The sequence below is a fragment of the Stegostoma tigrinum genome, chromosome 1 (genome assembly GCF_030684315.1).
Source record: "Stegostoma tigrinum isolate sSteTig4 chromosome 1, sSteTig4.hap1, whole genome shotgun sequence".
Taxonomy (NCBI): Eukaryota; Metazoa; Chordata; class Chondrichthyes; order Orectolobiformes; family Stegostomatidae; genus Stegostoma; species Stegostoma tigrinum.
This window is the reverse complement of record NC_081354.1, coordinates 10,313,982-10,331,002: the sequence shown is the minus strand read 5'-3', so window position 1 is coordinate 10,331,002 and position 17,021 is coordinate 10,313,982. Positions and strand designations below refer to the sequence as shown.

Here is a 17,021-nt window from a genome sequence, read left to right as displayed (position 1 = left end):
GGGGGGGGGGGGGGGGGGGGGGGAAATGTTCTTAGCAACACAAAGTTACGTTGAGCATTACAAAAAAAAAGTAGGGAAATCATTCAAGAAGCTCATTTACACACAGCCTGATACGTCTCTCCTAGTTACTTAAAATATGTCTCAGGCTGGGATACCCAAGTGGTAAGTGTACAGGAGTAGTTTTAGCACAAAGGGACATAGCTTTAGACGATAGGACCACACCTTGGGGATTCAGGCACGGGGCTGGTTTGGGAGGGGAAAACTAAGCAGGACATTCCTGAACCCAATGCTGTTGGGCAAAAGGGCCACACTTTTGGAAAAACCTGATCTCGTAGCCTTTGACCCACCTTTCCCAGAGTGCCCCATTGGACTGTAAAGCACTTGGAGACTCCAGGAACCGAATGCTGTCTTGCTGGCTTTTCAGCAGCCCACGAGATACTGAACATACGTTACTGAAGTGTTATAAAAGCTCGACCAATGTCACAGATGATGGGGGGGGGGGGGGGGCGAAATAAAGTACCACATTTTGCAGGTATGAAACTGTTCTCCAGTGAATGTAAAAACAGGACGGGCAAAGATGTGAAACGCAAATTCCTGTACTCTTGTTCAAAACCACAAGCGTAAGCAATTGAACATAATGTGCAGACGATGTGCAAGTTTCTTTACTAGTGATCCAAGAGAAAGTGATTACGGAAAAATATCACCACAGCCTGTGGATGTAATGCTGTTTGTAAAGTCTTGGTCACTGGTATACATGCCAATTTGAGAAAACGTACAGCAAAATAAAAAAAAAGTGCCACATAACAGACATATAATTTGAGAAGGAGGTGAGGCCCTTTTTGCTTGGTAAAAACATTTACGCACTGTAGTAGTCCTTTTGATGCACAACACTTAAGTGTTTGAGATATCTGACTTCCATGGAATTCTGCCCTTTCATCAATAACACATTACCACAGGACTTAGTCTCAAACAAACTAAAAGAACTGCCAAGCTCTAAATCCTATCAGGAAAAGCATGCCTTGTAAGGGTTAACACAGCTGTCACAAAAAAGTACTCATCAATAAGGCACTGCCACAACATTCCATTGTCGATAGAAGGTGCTTGCAGGTGAGCTTTTCTCAAAGTGATTTCCAAATTCCAATTCCCAAACTAGTTGTGCTATCCAGAGGAGACTTTAATATCATTGCCACTTGAAAAATTACAAGAAGCAATGATATGCTCCAGCTTAAAAAATACACCAGTTACCTGTTTCATACTCTGTTCAATTCGCCTCAAAACTCCCATGTGAACAAGATATTTGTGCAACAGGCCAGGGCTCTATGCCTATATATTGTATATTAAAAAAGAAAGTACTGACTCTGCTGCATAATTTCTCTTCCTGGGCCTGTCATTCTAATTTGCATATCTACAAATGTACAAAGATCAGTATCTAAAGAGCACAGAACACCAGTGGTTCTTTCTAAAAACTGGATGCACACAGAAATTGTTGTTCAACATGCTAGTTATTAAATTGATTCTCATTTGTGAAATAATTACAAAAACATTCTACAAACAAAAAAAAATTCATTTTCTCCTTTACTTGAGATTTGGAATATGTCGCCAATAATTTTGTTCCATTAAATTGTGTCGAGGGCTTTTGAGTTCCTGCAGCAGTGCAGAAGAGGGTGTGAAAATCCCATTACTACATTTCAAAAGAAGAACAGGGAGGCTTTAAAGAACACCCAGTTTTCAAGGAACCAGCCTTTTGATTTTTCTGGTTGTTCTGTCCTCATGTCTCATGCAGCCCAATCCTTGTACGGACTAGCTAGCTGACTGTACAGACTTGGACCTGAAGCATATACTGTTCTGATCAGCAGAAGGACAACTCAATCTGGGATCATTCGAGACAAGTCTTCAAGAACGGCTCGCTGACAAAATGCAAAATCCATTGTGGCTTCCTATGAGACTGCTTGCTCAAGAATGCTCCAGGATATCTGGATAAGGACGGGACCGAGACAGAAGAACAAAGGCGTCCGATCAAAACTTCTCTCCCCACACAAATAAAAAGCACAGGAGACGTCAGGGTGGTATTCCTCTTGGTTGATGTCTTGCAGCACTGTTGGCACCAGACGTCATCCTCGGAGAGGTGGCCGAGTTGTGGCCAGGCCAGTAAAATCAAACTGTGTTTTGGCGTTCACTGCTGTCACGGTGAGGGGCCAATGCAACCACGCCCCATCACCGTGTCACTGCCGTGGGGCCATCTGCTAAATTAAAGACGCAATGAAAATTGACACTGCTGAGGTTTTTCAGGATTCATACAACCTTTGATGGATCTTGCTTGCTTATGAGCACTTCCAGTAGCCTCAGCTTTGCTTTGATGTGTTTGTATTCACTGTATTCCTCAGCCATGGGCGCACGATCTTCCTTCTGAACAGTCCTGTGCAGAATAAAGAGACTGTGTGAACCACAACAGAAACACAATATTTTCAATAAACATTCTTATTCCCCTCCTCCTCCAACCCCCAAAAACAGAAAGAAAATTGCTACTTTATGTGGTTTACTCATTGAAAGTAGCAAGGAAGGGCCTTGCATTAATGCAGCACTTTGACATCCTTATGACTAGACTTATGATTAATCCAGAGACCCCCCCCCCCACCCCCATCATGTTCTGGGGATCCAGTTTCAAATCTCAACGTGGCCCTTGGTGGAAGCCAAATTCAATAAATTTTTTAAAATCTGGAATGAAGAGTCTACTGATGAGCAAGAAATCACTGTCAAAGTTGGAGAAACCCATCTGATTCCTGACGTCCTTTAGGGAAAGGGAACTGCCATTCTTACCTGGTCTGGCCTACAGGTGACTCCTGACCCACGGCACTGTGGCTGACTCTGAACTGTCCTTTGGGCAATTTGGGATAGGGAACAAATGCTGGGCTAGCCACTGACACCCACATTCCGTGAATGGACTGAAAGAAAAGTGAAGTCCCAAGTGGCTCATGCCAATTTATGAACAAGACTCTCACTAGGGGGCACTGCCTGCAGCTGCTGAAATTGGAGTGAGAAATCCCCAGGGTTCACAGGACTGTTAATCACAGACGGTCACCCTGGCAACTACTATTGTAACGTTCCAAATGAGGGGTGGCATTTCGACTGAGAATTCTGCATGTTTGACCCATGAAAGAGGAAAGGAACGACTCCTCTCAGTTTAATTTAACGTTTCATTAATGGCCATTAAACATCACTGCTAACAAGTTTCAATAAGAAAAAACAACCTTCCATTTTCCTGAAAAAACGTGTCTTCAAAATCCCTCAGGCTTTTGCGAAGCCTCTTCTTGTCAGCTCGGGCTTCTTGAAGTTGTTCTAGAAGTTCTGGCCTACAAAAGTTAAAACAAAAAGGTATGTCATAAATTATTATATAGCATTGAAATATTCAAGCACACTGACCATTTACAGCTCCCAAAAGTGATTTCAGACATCGGTGTTTTTGACAAAGCCTTTCAGTACAACACAGTCTGAATGATACTTGCAGAATCAGAGAATGCAACACATTTGGCTCATCCTGTTTTTGCTGATATCCAAGGAATATCTCAACTGCTGGGACCTCCACCTCCCCAGTGGCCTGTACATGATTTCTTTTTGGATAATAATCCAATTCCCTCTTAATTACCTCACTTGAACCTGCCCCCATCACTCTCTTGGGTGGCATCCTAACCACTCGCTGCACAACCGAGTTTACCCTCATGTCTCTGTTGTTTCTTTCGCCAATTATTTGCTAATTTCGACTCCTTTTGTTCCTTAGCATTCCACCAATGGGAAAGGTTTGGCCATGTCTTCTTTGTTAAGATCCTTCCCGATTCCTGAACAGCTGAATGAAACCTCCTTTTGACCTCTTACATGGGAAATAGCTCCAGTGTCATCAATTGATATTAAAATTTCTACAGCCCCAAAATCATTCTCATAACTCTTTTCAATATCTCCCTCTTTTTTTCTAATGTCTTCACATTTTTCCTAGAGTGCAGTACCCAGAACTATTCACAATCCACCAGGTGAGGTTGTACGAGTGTTTTATACAGGTTTAACATATCCTCCTTGCTTCTGTACTCTATGCTCATATTGATAAAGCCTAGGATTCCATTTGCTTTGCTAACAGCTCCCTCCATCCAGGTCAACAATTGTTCCTGTAAATGTTTCCTTTTCACATTTTTCCCATCAAAAATCACCTTTCTACACCATAGTACAAAATATAATCCGAATGATGTGGTTGTTCATAATTTTCTCCCCACCCCCAGGGTTGGTAAGGTGAATTTAATTTGAAATTTAAGAGTAACAATTATGGGTCCAAGTTTCTATTTGTAAATTACAACAACTTGCGTCCTTGTTTAAACGGGAGATTGAGAGGACTCTTGCCGAGGTTCAGGGTCATAGGTATCAAAGCTGGTTTTATGTGGAGTGTTGGCGCAGCTGCAGTCAGCACTGGGCCCACTCTCCAGTGAACAGGTGGCATGGGCAATAACAGGCCTGGTGAGACAAGACTTGAGATCCTGAATGCAAAAGTCTCTATCCTGCACCATGTGAGGCTTGCATTAAACACACCTGAATCTGAGAGTGTAATAAAGTGTGAAGCTGGATGAACACAGCAGGCCAATAGCTCTCGGATGAAGGGTCTAGGCCCAAAACGTCAGCTTTTGTGCTCCTGAGACGCTGCTTGGCCTGCTGTGTTCATCCAACTTCACACTTTATTATCTTGGATTCTCCAGCATCTGCAGTTCCCATTATCTCTGAATCTCAGAGTGTGTGTTACTGGTGCGAATTCCACCTGGAAAATAGCTGCACATTAATGGAATATCATGGGTCTGCTACATTTCTACCACTAATTCTAGTAGGTGTAAGATTGTGGATACCATGAATATAATTTCTTGCTAAATATAGTGTAATATTAGCCACCTTGACCCAGGGCTAGCCTCAGGTTTGGTGCCTTAAAACACACTGATCTAAAGCAGGTCTTGTAGAATCAAAGAATCCCTACAGTGCAGAAAGAGGCCACTGGGCCCATCGAGTCTGCACCAACCCTCTGAAGCACATCCCACTCCATCAATGTAACCCTGCAATTCCTGTGGCTAACTCACACATTCCTGGGCAGCACAGACAATTTTTCGCACGGTCAATCCACCTAACCTGCACATCTTTGGACTATGGGAGGAAACTGGAGTACCCGGAGGAAACCCACGCTGACACGGCGAGAATGTGCAAACTGCACGCAGACAGAGTCACCCACCCAAGGCTGGAACTGAACCTCGGTGCCGTGAGGCAGCAGCGCTAGCCTTTCTCTGGAGGCTGCAAGAATTATCAATTGCAGATATCTGATAGCTCATCAACATGGGGCGAGATGGAAAAGAAAGAACGAAAGAAAGAACGAAAGAATGAAAGAAAGAAAGAACGAAAGAGAGAAATAGAGACAGAGAAAGAAAGAAAGAGAGGAAAAAAAAGACATATAAACGCAGAAAAGGGGACAGACAGGTCGGGGGGGGGGGGGGGGGAAATATTGTGAGAATGACAGTGAGAAACCTTGTAATTCCACATAGAGAGAGCACAGGAAAAGCCCATTTAGCCTGTGTTTACATCATCCTATATCGTCATGCCACTTTCATCAAAATATCCTTCTTTTCTGTTTAGGTTCTTGTTTGGCTTCCTGCAAAAAGCAGTGATAACATTCACAGTGACAACCGCCAATGGGAGCGAGCTCCACACACTCACTCAAGGAGCAACCGAGAGGTTAAAAAGAATGGCATCAATCTGGTTAATGGCAAAGCAAGCTGGAACTGGAAAGGATGATAGTTTGATGGGATGATATGAAACAAGAAGATAGAAATACTGACATTTAGTCAAATGGGCTCTGATCTGTGCTGTGACATTAATTATTTCCTCAAATATCACCATCATGTTCAAGTGCTCTATCTGGCACAGTGTTTACTCGAAGAACAAGCCCCAACAGTCTTTCCTGCTCGTTATAACCTTTCAGCACTGGTATCACTCTCGTAAATCATTTCTTTTTAGTTTTGGACCTTCTCCAGTGCTTCCCCACATGGTTATCGTGTGATTACACAGTCCAGACAAATGACTCAGGAGCAACATTCCTTCTAATCTGCGCAGCTCCAAGGGTTCCGCACACAGTGATGTTGGCAATGAACTTCGTGGCTGGGACCAAAATTAGAGGGAACACTGCTCAGGAGTCAGCGCAGCCCAGGCTGGAAGAAGAGGAGCAGACAGAGAGGGGTCAGGGAAAAAAAAAGGACAACACGCTTGCGCTCCCTCTGGACTCACATAGAGGCTGAGTGCAGGTTCGAGAGCCTCAGGTCCAGGTTGCATCGAGTTGGTGGCCTGTCATCTGTGGGTGACACAAACCCATCAGTATCGTCGTCAAGTTGGTCGAGGAAGCTCCGGATGGTGAAAGCTGACTTGCCAGTGACGGCAAAGTCAGTTTTGGTGTTGAAGTCATCTTCGGAGCCATCCTCCTCCTCTTCCTGAAGAAGAGAAAAATAAAAACAACCAAATTGAAAAAACTAACAATACACCCTCTACACTGTACCAGGTTCACAGGGCCTGCCCCTTCCCTGTGGAGAACTCAGCTCGTCCCTGCTACAGGACCATTCTCTGACTGTGACCTTTGGCCTTGTGAGTGTCCACAGCCAATCTGGAGATGAAGCGTTGAAATTTTTCGCTGCATGACTTTGGATCTAACGGAACAGTGTCTTTTCACTAACGGGAGGTGTAATAGCTTCCTGTACAAAGCATGATCTCGAAAGGGAATCTGTAAAAGTGAAGGGTGAACTAAGGAAGGCAACAATTTTAAAAAGGATGATCAGCAGACCTTTAAAAATTGATGTAATCTATCTGCGAGAAACAAACTCGAGTCATAATACCAGTGCAAAACGACAGCTCTACTCCAGCCCAAGACCAAATGCACTTCAATACTACGCTGGCTGAAAGCAGGCAATCTTGCATGCCTGGCACTTAATGTGCCTTGGGCCCAGCTCCTATGCACATTGCGAGAAAAGAACTGTCTACAGTCCTGGTCATCCTGCTATGCATCAAGCTATAACTCCCTCTGATAGTTTATTCCACATACGAACCACCCTGTGTCTGAAAAGGTTGCCCTTCAGATATGTTTTAAATCTTACTCCTTTCACCTTAAAACTACACCCCCAGTACTGAACCAACCCACCCTCGGCAAAGACTTTCACTACTCATCTTGCCTATGCCCCTGATGATTTTATAAACCTCCTTGAGGTCACCCTCAACCTCCTACACCCCAGCGAAAGAGGCTCCAGCCTATCTTTATAACTCAAACCTTCCACTTCCAACAACATCCTGGTAAATCTTTTCTGAATCCTCTCCTATTTAATAACATCCTTTCTACAACTGGGTGACCAGAACATCACACGGCACTCGAAAAGAGGCCTCATCGATGTTCTGTGTAACCTTAACATGACGTCCCAACTCCTACACTCAAAAGGACTGAGCAATGAAGGCAAGTGTGCTAAACGCTTTCTTAACCACCCTGTCTTCATGTGACACAAACTTCCAAGAATTATGTACTTGAACACATAGGTCTGTCTGTTCTGCAACATTACCCAGGATTCTACCTCTTTGTATAACTCCAGCCCTTTATTTTTAAACCAAAATGTAATATCTTGTATTTATCCAAATTAAACTGTATTTGCCACTCCTCAGCCTATTGACCCAATTGATCAAGATCTCTTTGTAATCTGAGATAACCTTCTTTATCGTCTTCACTTAAGACTTTTGGGCCTGGTTCAGTATTTAGTTGCATCGTGGGTGATCTGCACCTCGACTCCACTAACCTGCCTTTGTGCCAAATGTCTTTCCCCAGTAGAAATGCAACAGGTCAAGGAAGAGAGATGACTTATTCCAAGTGACTGGTGCGTGCGTGTGTAAAGAAACTGCATGCTTCTAAGCACCTTTGTCACTCTGATTGAAAGGTTACAGAATTCAGACTACTTTCCACAGCCATTTGTTTGAATTGGTTTCCCCCAATTAAACCATTGAGAGGATTTGGAAGACGATCCCGGAAGAATTTCAGCAATTTGTCCTTTTCACAGCCGCCTGCTGCCCATCAGTCAGTAAGCAAAACCACTTAAACACTTACCGGCTCATTGGTGAGGTAGCTCATCAATCTGTATAAACTAATTCTTCACAGTGTTAGCTTTTATAGTGCGCACCTATAAATTATGCAAATTCATTTTGTCACCACTGAAGTTCCTCAGAGTGATGTTTGCTCCAATTACACAGGCTCGATCAATTGCTGGCATTGTTGATGGTAAACTGACTCATATTTCATAGTGGTTTGGAAATTCAGATCCTTCCCTGACCTTCAACCCCCTAAAAATAGCACTAAAGACTCCAAGTGCCATGAAGGGCCAAGAGAATTCCACCATGTAATTTTATACACAATGGTAGAAGGTGCTAAATTAAAGAGCTAATAACTGACATACTGTGTCTGATGATATGATACTGATCCTGCTCATTACCCACTCCCTTGCTCATCACCACACAATGGCAGCAGTGTGTACCATCAATAACATGAACTACAGAAACTTGCCAGAGCTCCTTCTAAAACGGTCTTCAAATCACAACATCTACCACCTCCAGGGACAAGAGCAGCAAACACCTGAGCCACACATGATCCAGACTTGGAAATATATTGCTGATCCTTCAGTGTCGCTGGGTCAAAATCCTCCAATTGCATAATGGTCTCCCCACAGCACCAGGGCTGCCAGTGGTTCAAGAAGCAGCTCACCACCACCTTCTCAAGGGCAACTAGGGACGGGGAACAAATGTTGACGCAAGTAGTGGAAGAATTTAAAGAAATGCTGAGTAGTTTACTTACAGAATCAAAAGAATCCTACAGTCCTGAAGGTGGCCATTCAGCCCACTGTCTGTACCAGCATTTTGAACAAAGCTCAATAGCTGTTTCATTTCCCAGTTCTTTGCAGATTTTTAATGTTGAAGTATTTGTATAATTCTCTCTTGCAGTTTGCTTTCTTCCCCTTTCAGGTATCACATTCTGACTCACAACAACTAAAAAAAAAATCACTGCACAACAAGATTTCTTCCCATTTTGAATTCTAGCTTTCTCAGCGAATTAAAGTTTTACCAATTGCCAAAGTGGGATTTGAACCCACATCCCAGGACAATAGCCTGGGGCTTTTGGATTATCATCCAGCAACATTACTACTACTCCACCTTGTAATTTTCTGCCATGCGTTCACTTTGTCCAGGCTCTAGAGTTCTCTGGTGTTAGAAGCCCCTCCCTTAGCCTCTCAGACTGTTCACCATCTTTCTGAATGGCAACCATGTAACTACTTTCTGACTGTCGGAAAACATCCACATCGGTTTCACTAATACCCTTTCAGAAGGGAAATCTGCCGTCCTCACCTGGCCTGGTCTACATGTGTCTCCAGACCCACAGCAATGTGACTGACTCTCAACTGCCCTCTGGGCAATAAATGCTGGCGTAGCCAGTGACACCCACATTCCTCCAACCAACATTAAAAAAGGGACTTTGTTTCAAATTCTCATCTTTAGGATGGCAGTTCCAACATCAGTGCACCCACCCAGCAACTCCATTAGAGAGTACCTTAGCTTTGATTTGATGCTACACTTCCTGAAGAGAACCATGGCCTTCAAAGTCAACTGAACCAATGCCAACACCCAACAAAGTGGCTTGAAACAGGTTTTGATTCATAGAATACCTACAGTATGGAGAGAGGTGATTCAGCCCATACTATCTGCACCGATCTTCTGAAGAGCATTCCTTATAGACTCAGGTCCATAATCCCACATCTGCCATGTCTCCAGCACCAGCCTGCATATTCCTGGACACTATAGATAACTTAACATGGTCAATCCACCTAACCTGCATATCTTCAGACTGTGGGAGGAAGCCCAGAGGAGACCTACACAGACACGGGAAAATGTGCAAACTCCACACAGACAGAGAGCCAGGCAGACAGTCACCTGAGGGTGGGAAATCAAACACGGGTCCCTGGCACTGTGAGGCAGCAGTGCTAACCACTGAGCCACCGTAACATCCATTTACAGGCATCACTTCACATGGGTGTTTGCTCGGTAGAAAAGAGCAGGTGAAACAAGCACTGCACACACAATGTTTCAAAAACACAATGCTCTATGCTTCTGCATTACAGAGCTCCAATATGCAGGATTGGACCAAATTGACAATGTCCAACACTGATTCAAATGTCACCCCTGCATTATTATCACACAACCACACACTCGTGTGGGAGTTTTCTGTGAACCCTGTGCTGCAGAATATCGTCAGTGATCCAGAAAACACACACATACCAGGCTGGTTAGAGTCGGAACACTACGAGATATTCCTACCGCTTGTTTGGTTACTAATTGGGGATTACACAGGAGATAATCCTGACTGGAGGTTAAAACCAGCTGCAAACGTTAACACTCCCATGCTCAGGACAGGCACAAACAAACACAAGGCTTTGGCAAAGAAAACAAAAAAATAAAAATCCAGACACTGCTTCACCACAATGCATGCTCTGTCCCAGTAACATGCCGAACCACAAATGGAGTGCAGAACAGTCTGGAATTTGGACAGGAGAAATTGCAGATTTCCTCAGAAAGTTGGCCAACGTTTGTTTGCTTGGTGGTTTGTGAAGGGGTGGAGTTGGGGTGACCGACCTAATGAACAATATCCAATTCCCTGATGGTGCCTGGCTCACTGCCAGGCAGAACACCACTGACCCAAAATTAACTGGAACTGCAGCGACTTGTATCACCTTCCAGACAGAAATTGGGGAAATCACGGCAGGGGGTAACTCAAGATGGACAAATCTTGCCACTATCTTCCTCTTCAGGGAAATTCACTACCTGTGACCACTCACTTGGTGAGTTTTTCCAAGGATGTGGTCAACAGATTTTTGGACACAAAGGGATACGGGGAAGTTAAACTGCAGCGTGACTTAAAAGGCCAAAGTTGGCTCAAAAATTACCCCTAAGGCCTACTCCTGCTCCCATTTCTTGTGTTGACTTAGACACTACAACCTTTAGGCAATGGTGCCAAGTGAATCAATTTCTTTTGAAAAAAATTAGTTTATTTTACTTTACTTGAGGGACAGCACTTCGTATTCTAAGTGCAGAATCAGAGCCATATCAGTGAGCACGAGTCTCCCACAAAATTAGACATTTGTAATTCTAAAAGCAAGAGAACTTAGATAAAATACTGAAGGGTGCCACATCATTTAATTACCTCAAAAGTGCAATGTTATATCAAATCCGTCAAAACCACTCTTAAGAGAATTTAGTTCATCAAATGAAACAAGCACTCAACAGTCTTTTCAAGGCTTGGGGGGGGGGGGGGGGGGTCGGTGGGAGGGGCAGGTGTGTGCGGGGGAGATGGATGGAACCAAGAAAAAATAATAACAACACCCCCGCCCCCACCCTGTCAAGTCTCTCCGTCTCCTCCGCCCAAACCCATGGTGAACAGGGCATGTCAAAATCAACATCTGGTCACTCCACCCTGCGCTTTGATTAAGGGGGTCATTCAGCAGCCACTGTGCATCAAATCAGGTTAGATAGATGCTGCAACACCATTGATGATTCTCGGTATTATTTAAAAAAAAATAACAGGCCGGCCACTGTCGAATCATTTTGCGTAGTAACGAATCAAGAAAAACCAACATGGATTGGATCGTCTGTGCAAATCAGTGATTAGTCAGCGGTGGGAGGGGGTGGGGGTGGTGGTGGGTTGGGGGAAGGACAGGATTTCACCTTTAGGTCCTCGATGAAGGAAGCTGTTTCACCCTCTATTATCGGCTGCAGCAAAGGGCTTCGCCGCTTGCTCGATGGGGAGCCCTGTGATGGGTATTAACAGGCAGGTTATAGTTGTTCAGGCTAACAGCAGACTCCAGCGCCCGAACCCACCCCACCTTACTTCCCCCACCCACCCAACCGTAACACCACCCCTCCCACCTTGTCTCTCGTCTAGTAACACCACAGCCCACGCCCGCATGCTACTTACGATGACGGGGATGGCGGTCGCCCTCGCTAGGATCTGCTTCAACAGGCGGTAGCGGTCGTACAGAGGTTTCATTATCTGCCTCTCAGCCTTCGCGACCTGAAGAGAAACACAAGGCGTCAGGTTTCAAAGTCTGGGGGGGGGTCACCATTATTCCCCGAGAATTTGGGACAGCACAGTGGTTATGCCTCTTAGCACCAGGGACCCGGGTTCTATCCCAGCCTTGGGTGCATGTGCCGAGCTGACACGTTCTCCTTGTGTCTGGGCTCCGGCTCAATCCCACAGTCCACAGACATGCGGTTTAGGATGGATAGGCCATGGGAGATACAGGGATGGGGTGGGTCTGGGTGGGTGCCCTTCTGAGGGTCAGGGTGGACTCGATGGGCCAAATGGCCTGCTTCCGCACTGTAGCATCTCTACGATTCTGTGCATTACAGCTCATGTCTGAAATGAGGAGGTGGCACACAGACAGCCAGCAAGAGGCACTCACCACCCTGCGAACTCAGCAATCAATAAGCCCACAGGCACCTCTGTCAGGAGGCAGATGCTGACAGTCTCTCTGTGTGAGAGAGAAACAGAAATAAAGTTTAAAACAAAAATCAATCATTTTCCAGAATGTTATTAAGGAAGGTTTTGAGGGAACAATTCATTAATATCTTCAGGAAACGGCTGAATTGCCACCAGGGAGGAAGTGCTTGGCTGACATGCGAAAACCTGGTCAGCCAACATAGACCAACTACACCTGGCAGAGTTTAACACTTGAGAAGTCCCTTTCTAAGCCAGGGTGAAGGGCAGTGGGCCGAGTTTCCTCGTCCACTCACTCTGCCGTTTCACACTGTGGCTATGGGCACTGACCTGAGATTGGGGACGAACGGGACAGATTGAGGCCTCACTGCTCCAACGGGAGTAGATCTCGACACTGCAGGTCACTGTGAAATAGACAAGGGCCAAGTGAGAACCACCTCCCGTCATCAGTCCCCTGGACTTCATGGGCATGGTGGGCGGGTGGGTGGCGGAAGATGGTGGTGTAATATCACCGGCTAAGTATTCCAAAGGGTTTAACAGCAGTTCAAATCCCACCACAGCTTCTGGTGGATATTAAATTCAATTAGGAAAATCTGGTGTTCAAAACTAATCTTAGTAACAATGATCCTGACATCGTCATTGTTGTCTATATCTATCAGCTAGTTAGTTTGGAATCCACATCCAGGACATTAGGCTGGGCTTCTGGATTACCATCCAGTGACACTACTACTACGCCACCTCTTCCCTATCTTCCATGCCTTCAGCGATTATGGCTCTAGAACTCACTCGCAAAACCTCTCAGTAATCATATAACCGTTGTCTATTGGTGCAAAAACCCATCTGGTTTACTAATGCCCTTCAGGGAACAAAATCTGCCATCTTCAGCTGGTCTGGCCTACATGGGACTCCGGACCTGCGGCAATGGGATTGACTCCTCACTGCCTTCTGAAACAGCCCGGCAAACCATTCTGTTTAAGGGCAAATAGGGACAAGCAATAAATGCTCTTGCCAATGATGCCCACATCCCATGAAAGGAGGAAAACAGAAATAACAGAAGTCTGATGGTTGTTTATCCTTCTTTTTAAGGTTATGTGTAAAAGCCATGTTCCATGCAGGAGCACATCCCCCAAGTGCTGAGAAGCTCAGAATTCATTGGATAATAACAGGTCAGATTGCTACGTTTCTGCAGAAGCTTGGCTAGTCTGCACTGTGATGCCCTACATTACTTGAGCTCCATCTGATAGAAACAAAGCAGCCTAGAGCACTTGCATCGTTTCGGTAGGGTGCAGAAGTACCAGGAAAAGGCACAAATCAGGATTTGAACAAACTTGATCCCAGAACAGAATGAAAAGGTGGGATGCAACAAATGGGAACTTATCAATAGATGGGCATCCTAGAAAGGAGGTCCTTAAAACTCTGATGGGTTTTAATGGGCTGCTAGATGTACAAAATGTGCTTCCACTATTGGGGGCAGGGGGAAAAATGCCGGAGTTTAGGAGCCTGCAATACTAGATAGTTACCAATTGGGGCATTCATAAAAACAACCTTTCCCCTTCCATGACATCATTACAACAGGGAGCTGATGAGCTGAATGGCAGATGCATTTGAGTATGGGGGAGGGGAACTGGGTAGGCACAAGGAAGGAATAGAATACACTGAGTGACGTTCAGTTTAAGTCAAAGTACAGCAGGGGAAGGCACATGTGGTGCATAAACACAGGGAGACAACAGATGGGCTGGAACAATTCAGGTCTGTGTATTGAATACTTACCGGTCGCCCATGTATGCTCTCATAGTACAGAAGACCCTTTTGCAGAGCCACTTTTTCACTAGCGATCTCATCTCGAGTCATGTCCTGTTCAGAGAGACAGAGAAAAATTAAGCAACAAAAACTTCAAGGTGCCACCCGTCAACTGTAAAATGACGGACCAAGAGAGGAGTGGGTGGACGGGGCTTGTGCAAAAGACAATGGTGAAGGAGCACATCCATCTCGCACCATGCACAATTATTTTCCCACTGGCCTTTCTACAGGAAGAACGTAACATGGCAGTGTGTACTGTCCAATTTTACCCAACCTCCTCACCTGCAATTCTGAAGAATAGGGGGCTTTTCACAGGAATAGCAAGATCCAAGATCTGTGTTGAGGCAGGCAACTGACTTGGGGGGGGGGGGGGGGGCGCAGGTAACAGGGCTCACTGAGATCATTCACACGATAGCAAAGGCTACCTGGATAAAAAAAATGGTCTCAAAATTATTCTTCTTGTGGTCCAACACTAACACAGGGGCACTACTGCTATACCACCTTGCTCTGTCTCTTCCCATTACCCAAAAGAGGTGCTACATTTATACAGCACCTATCTCATCCCAGAGTACTTCACAGGCAATGATATGCAGTTGGTGCTGAAATGCAGACAAGCCCAGCAGTTAAATACATGCACAGCACAATCCTGTAGAGCAGTGAACTTGGTTTTCGATGAAGAATGAATGCTTCCAACTTGCGATATGTGCACAAATGAAAAACGAGAGATGGTGCTTTTGGTTTAAAACCTTATTGAGGGACAGCACCTTGGACAGCGCAGCACTCCTGCGGCTCTGCGCTGGGAATGTCAGACTGGATTGTGCGCTCAAGTGTCTGGAGTGGCCGAGAGGTGACTGCGCGTTCCACAGAGTGACAGGTGGCATGCCTCGCTTACCTTGATGTCTTCAGGGCGTGCCACCTCGGCCCGCTTCTCCTGCAGCTTCTTCAGGATGGCATCGAGCGTCGCGTCCACTGGCGGCTTCTGTGCAGCCTCCGGTTTCTTATCCGGCTCCTTCTCGGGCCCCTTCTCCAGTTGCGAGCCGAAGCTTTTCGGGAGGGTGTTGCTGCGCTGCCTCATCTGGGGGACAACACCTTCCTCAGAGACCTTCAGCTTGGTGTCTGTCCAGGAGCAGGCGGAAAGGAAGGGAACACGATAGATGGGTGAGAAGACGCAAGTTTAAAAAAAAAGGAAGACCTCGTTTAGCAGATTAACTTGTCAAATAGTTTTGCTTTCAAAACACCTTCCAAGAAATGCAAGCAGCTGCCAAGTTCTTTTTTTTTGGAACATTAACAATATCCCTTGGGAGGCAATCAAACTGATGATTGAGTCTAATATTTTAGCACGTCAAAAGAATCTGGATTTCTGTCACTGATAAGTGGGAAAACAAGAAAATATACGTGGCGGCAAAGGACGGGACTGTGGAATAGGCGCCAGTCAAAGTGAGAAGTTTTATAAGGAGCCATTAAAAGAAAGGAGGAAAGGGAAAGGTGGTGTGGGGAGGGTTGAAAATAAAGACAGTTTTAGGAAGTGAATTCTCAGGCCCAGAGCCCTTAAAAAGAGTTACCTTTCAGCTGCTTGCGAAGTTTTGCGAGTTCATTCATCCATTTCAGCACTTCTGGGTTTGTGGCCTTGTCGCTGTGTGAAGGCTGAGGAGAGAAAAAAAACAATGATAATTCCCGGTTGTAAGAAACGGAGGAGGACAGCACTGTGACACGGAAAATAAGAAAGGAGATAATGAAACAATATCCTTTCCTCATCAAGCTGGGTTCTGAAGGGGGTGTTAAAATTGGTAGCTGTGAATGTGGTACCACAGGTCAGGCTGAGCAGGCCTTGACAATGCAGTAGGCCCAAAAACCTGCACTGAACAAGCTGAGCACAGTCAAGGCATTGGTGCAGTGAGCAGCAAGAGAAATACGTATTTCAGCACTAAATCATTTTTTCATCCTCCCTGCTCACTTACTTACAAAGTAACAGTTTCACAGTCTAGACTCAATAAAGAAACAGGTAAGGTGCTAAGACCAATGATGTGATCTTCCACTTGTAACTGGCCTATTTCCAGCCTGCCTGCCTCCGTTAGTTTCCACAAATCAACAGAAAGAGTTAATAGAATGCAATAAAAAGTTTTACAAGTCCTCGAAATTTTCTTGGGATATTAATTCCCAATACATTCTGGGGTAATCCCAGATAGTTGGTAACATTAGTTTGTACCAGAAACTGGGAGATGGAATGGGAGTCTGGTAGGCTTTGCACCTCCTGCTGGAGCGACACAGACTCCAGTTTGGACAGAGTTCAACTCAATTGGGTTTCAATGCGCGGAATATAACACTTGTTCCTCATCTTTAGAAATGGACACGTGGTTTGCAGTTTTGGCTGTGAAAGTGACCAGTTAACTGCCCTGAGGTTTGACATTCATCCCATAGTTCAAGACTGGCCTGATTAAAGAGTCAGGACTGGCAAAGTTATCCTCAACCTCTCTCAGGATTGGCTCTGTACTGAGGACTTGGAACGTGCTACCTCAGTTGCTAGGATAAATGCCAAGAGGCCTAGTGAAGCATGTTAGTGGTAATGTCAAATGAACCACTCCAGTAACTCCCACCTACACTCTCCAGTGGAACAGTGATCACATTCGAGAAACAACACATTGCTCTG

General features: G+C 45.2%; 1 protein-coding gene across 3 annotated transcripts in view; it reads right to left on the bottom strand.

Moving 5' to 3' along the window:
* Positions 1-2: 2 nt before the first annotated feature.
* The window catches only part of fam13a (family with sequence similarity 13 member A), a 184,936-nt gene continuing 167,917 nt past the window's right edge, over positions 3-17,021 (bottom strand). For 2 of the 3 annotated variants that reach the window (XM_048529404.2, XM_048529422.2), the window contains 8 exons: positions 15,937-16,018; positions 15,267-15,490; positions 14,345-14,428; positions 12,053-12,148; positions 11,803-11,886; positions 6,298-6,497; positions 3,249-3,350; positions 3-2,416 (listed from right to left, as the gene is read on the bottom strand). In XM_048529404.2, coding sequence (XP_048385361.2) covers positions 2,293-2,416; positions 3,249-3,350; positions 6,298-6,497; positions 11,803-11,886; positions 12,053-12,148; positions 14,345-14,428; positions 15,267-15,490; positions 15,937-16,018 — 996 coding nt within the window. In that variant the 3' untranslated portion in view covers positions 3-2,292. The remainder of the gene's footprint in view (positions 2,417-3,248; positions 3,351-6,297; positions 6,498-11,802; positions 11,887-12,052; positions 12,149-14,344; positions 14,429-15,266; positions 15,491-15,936; positions 16,019-17,021) is intronic. The other variant, XM_059650746.1, reaches the window with a different exon arrangement.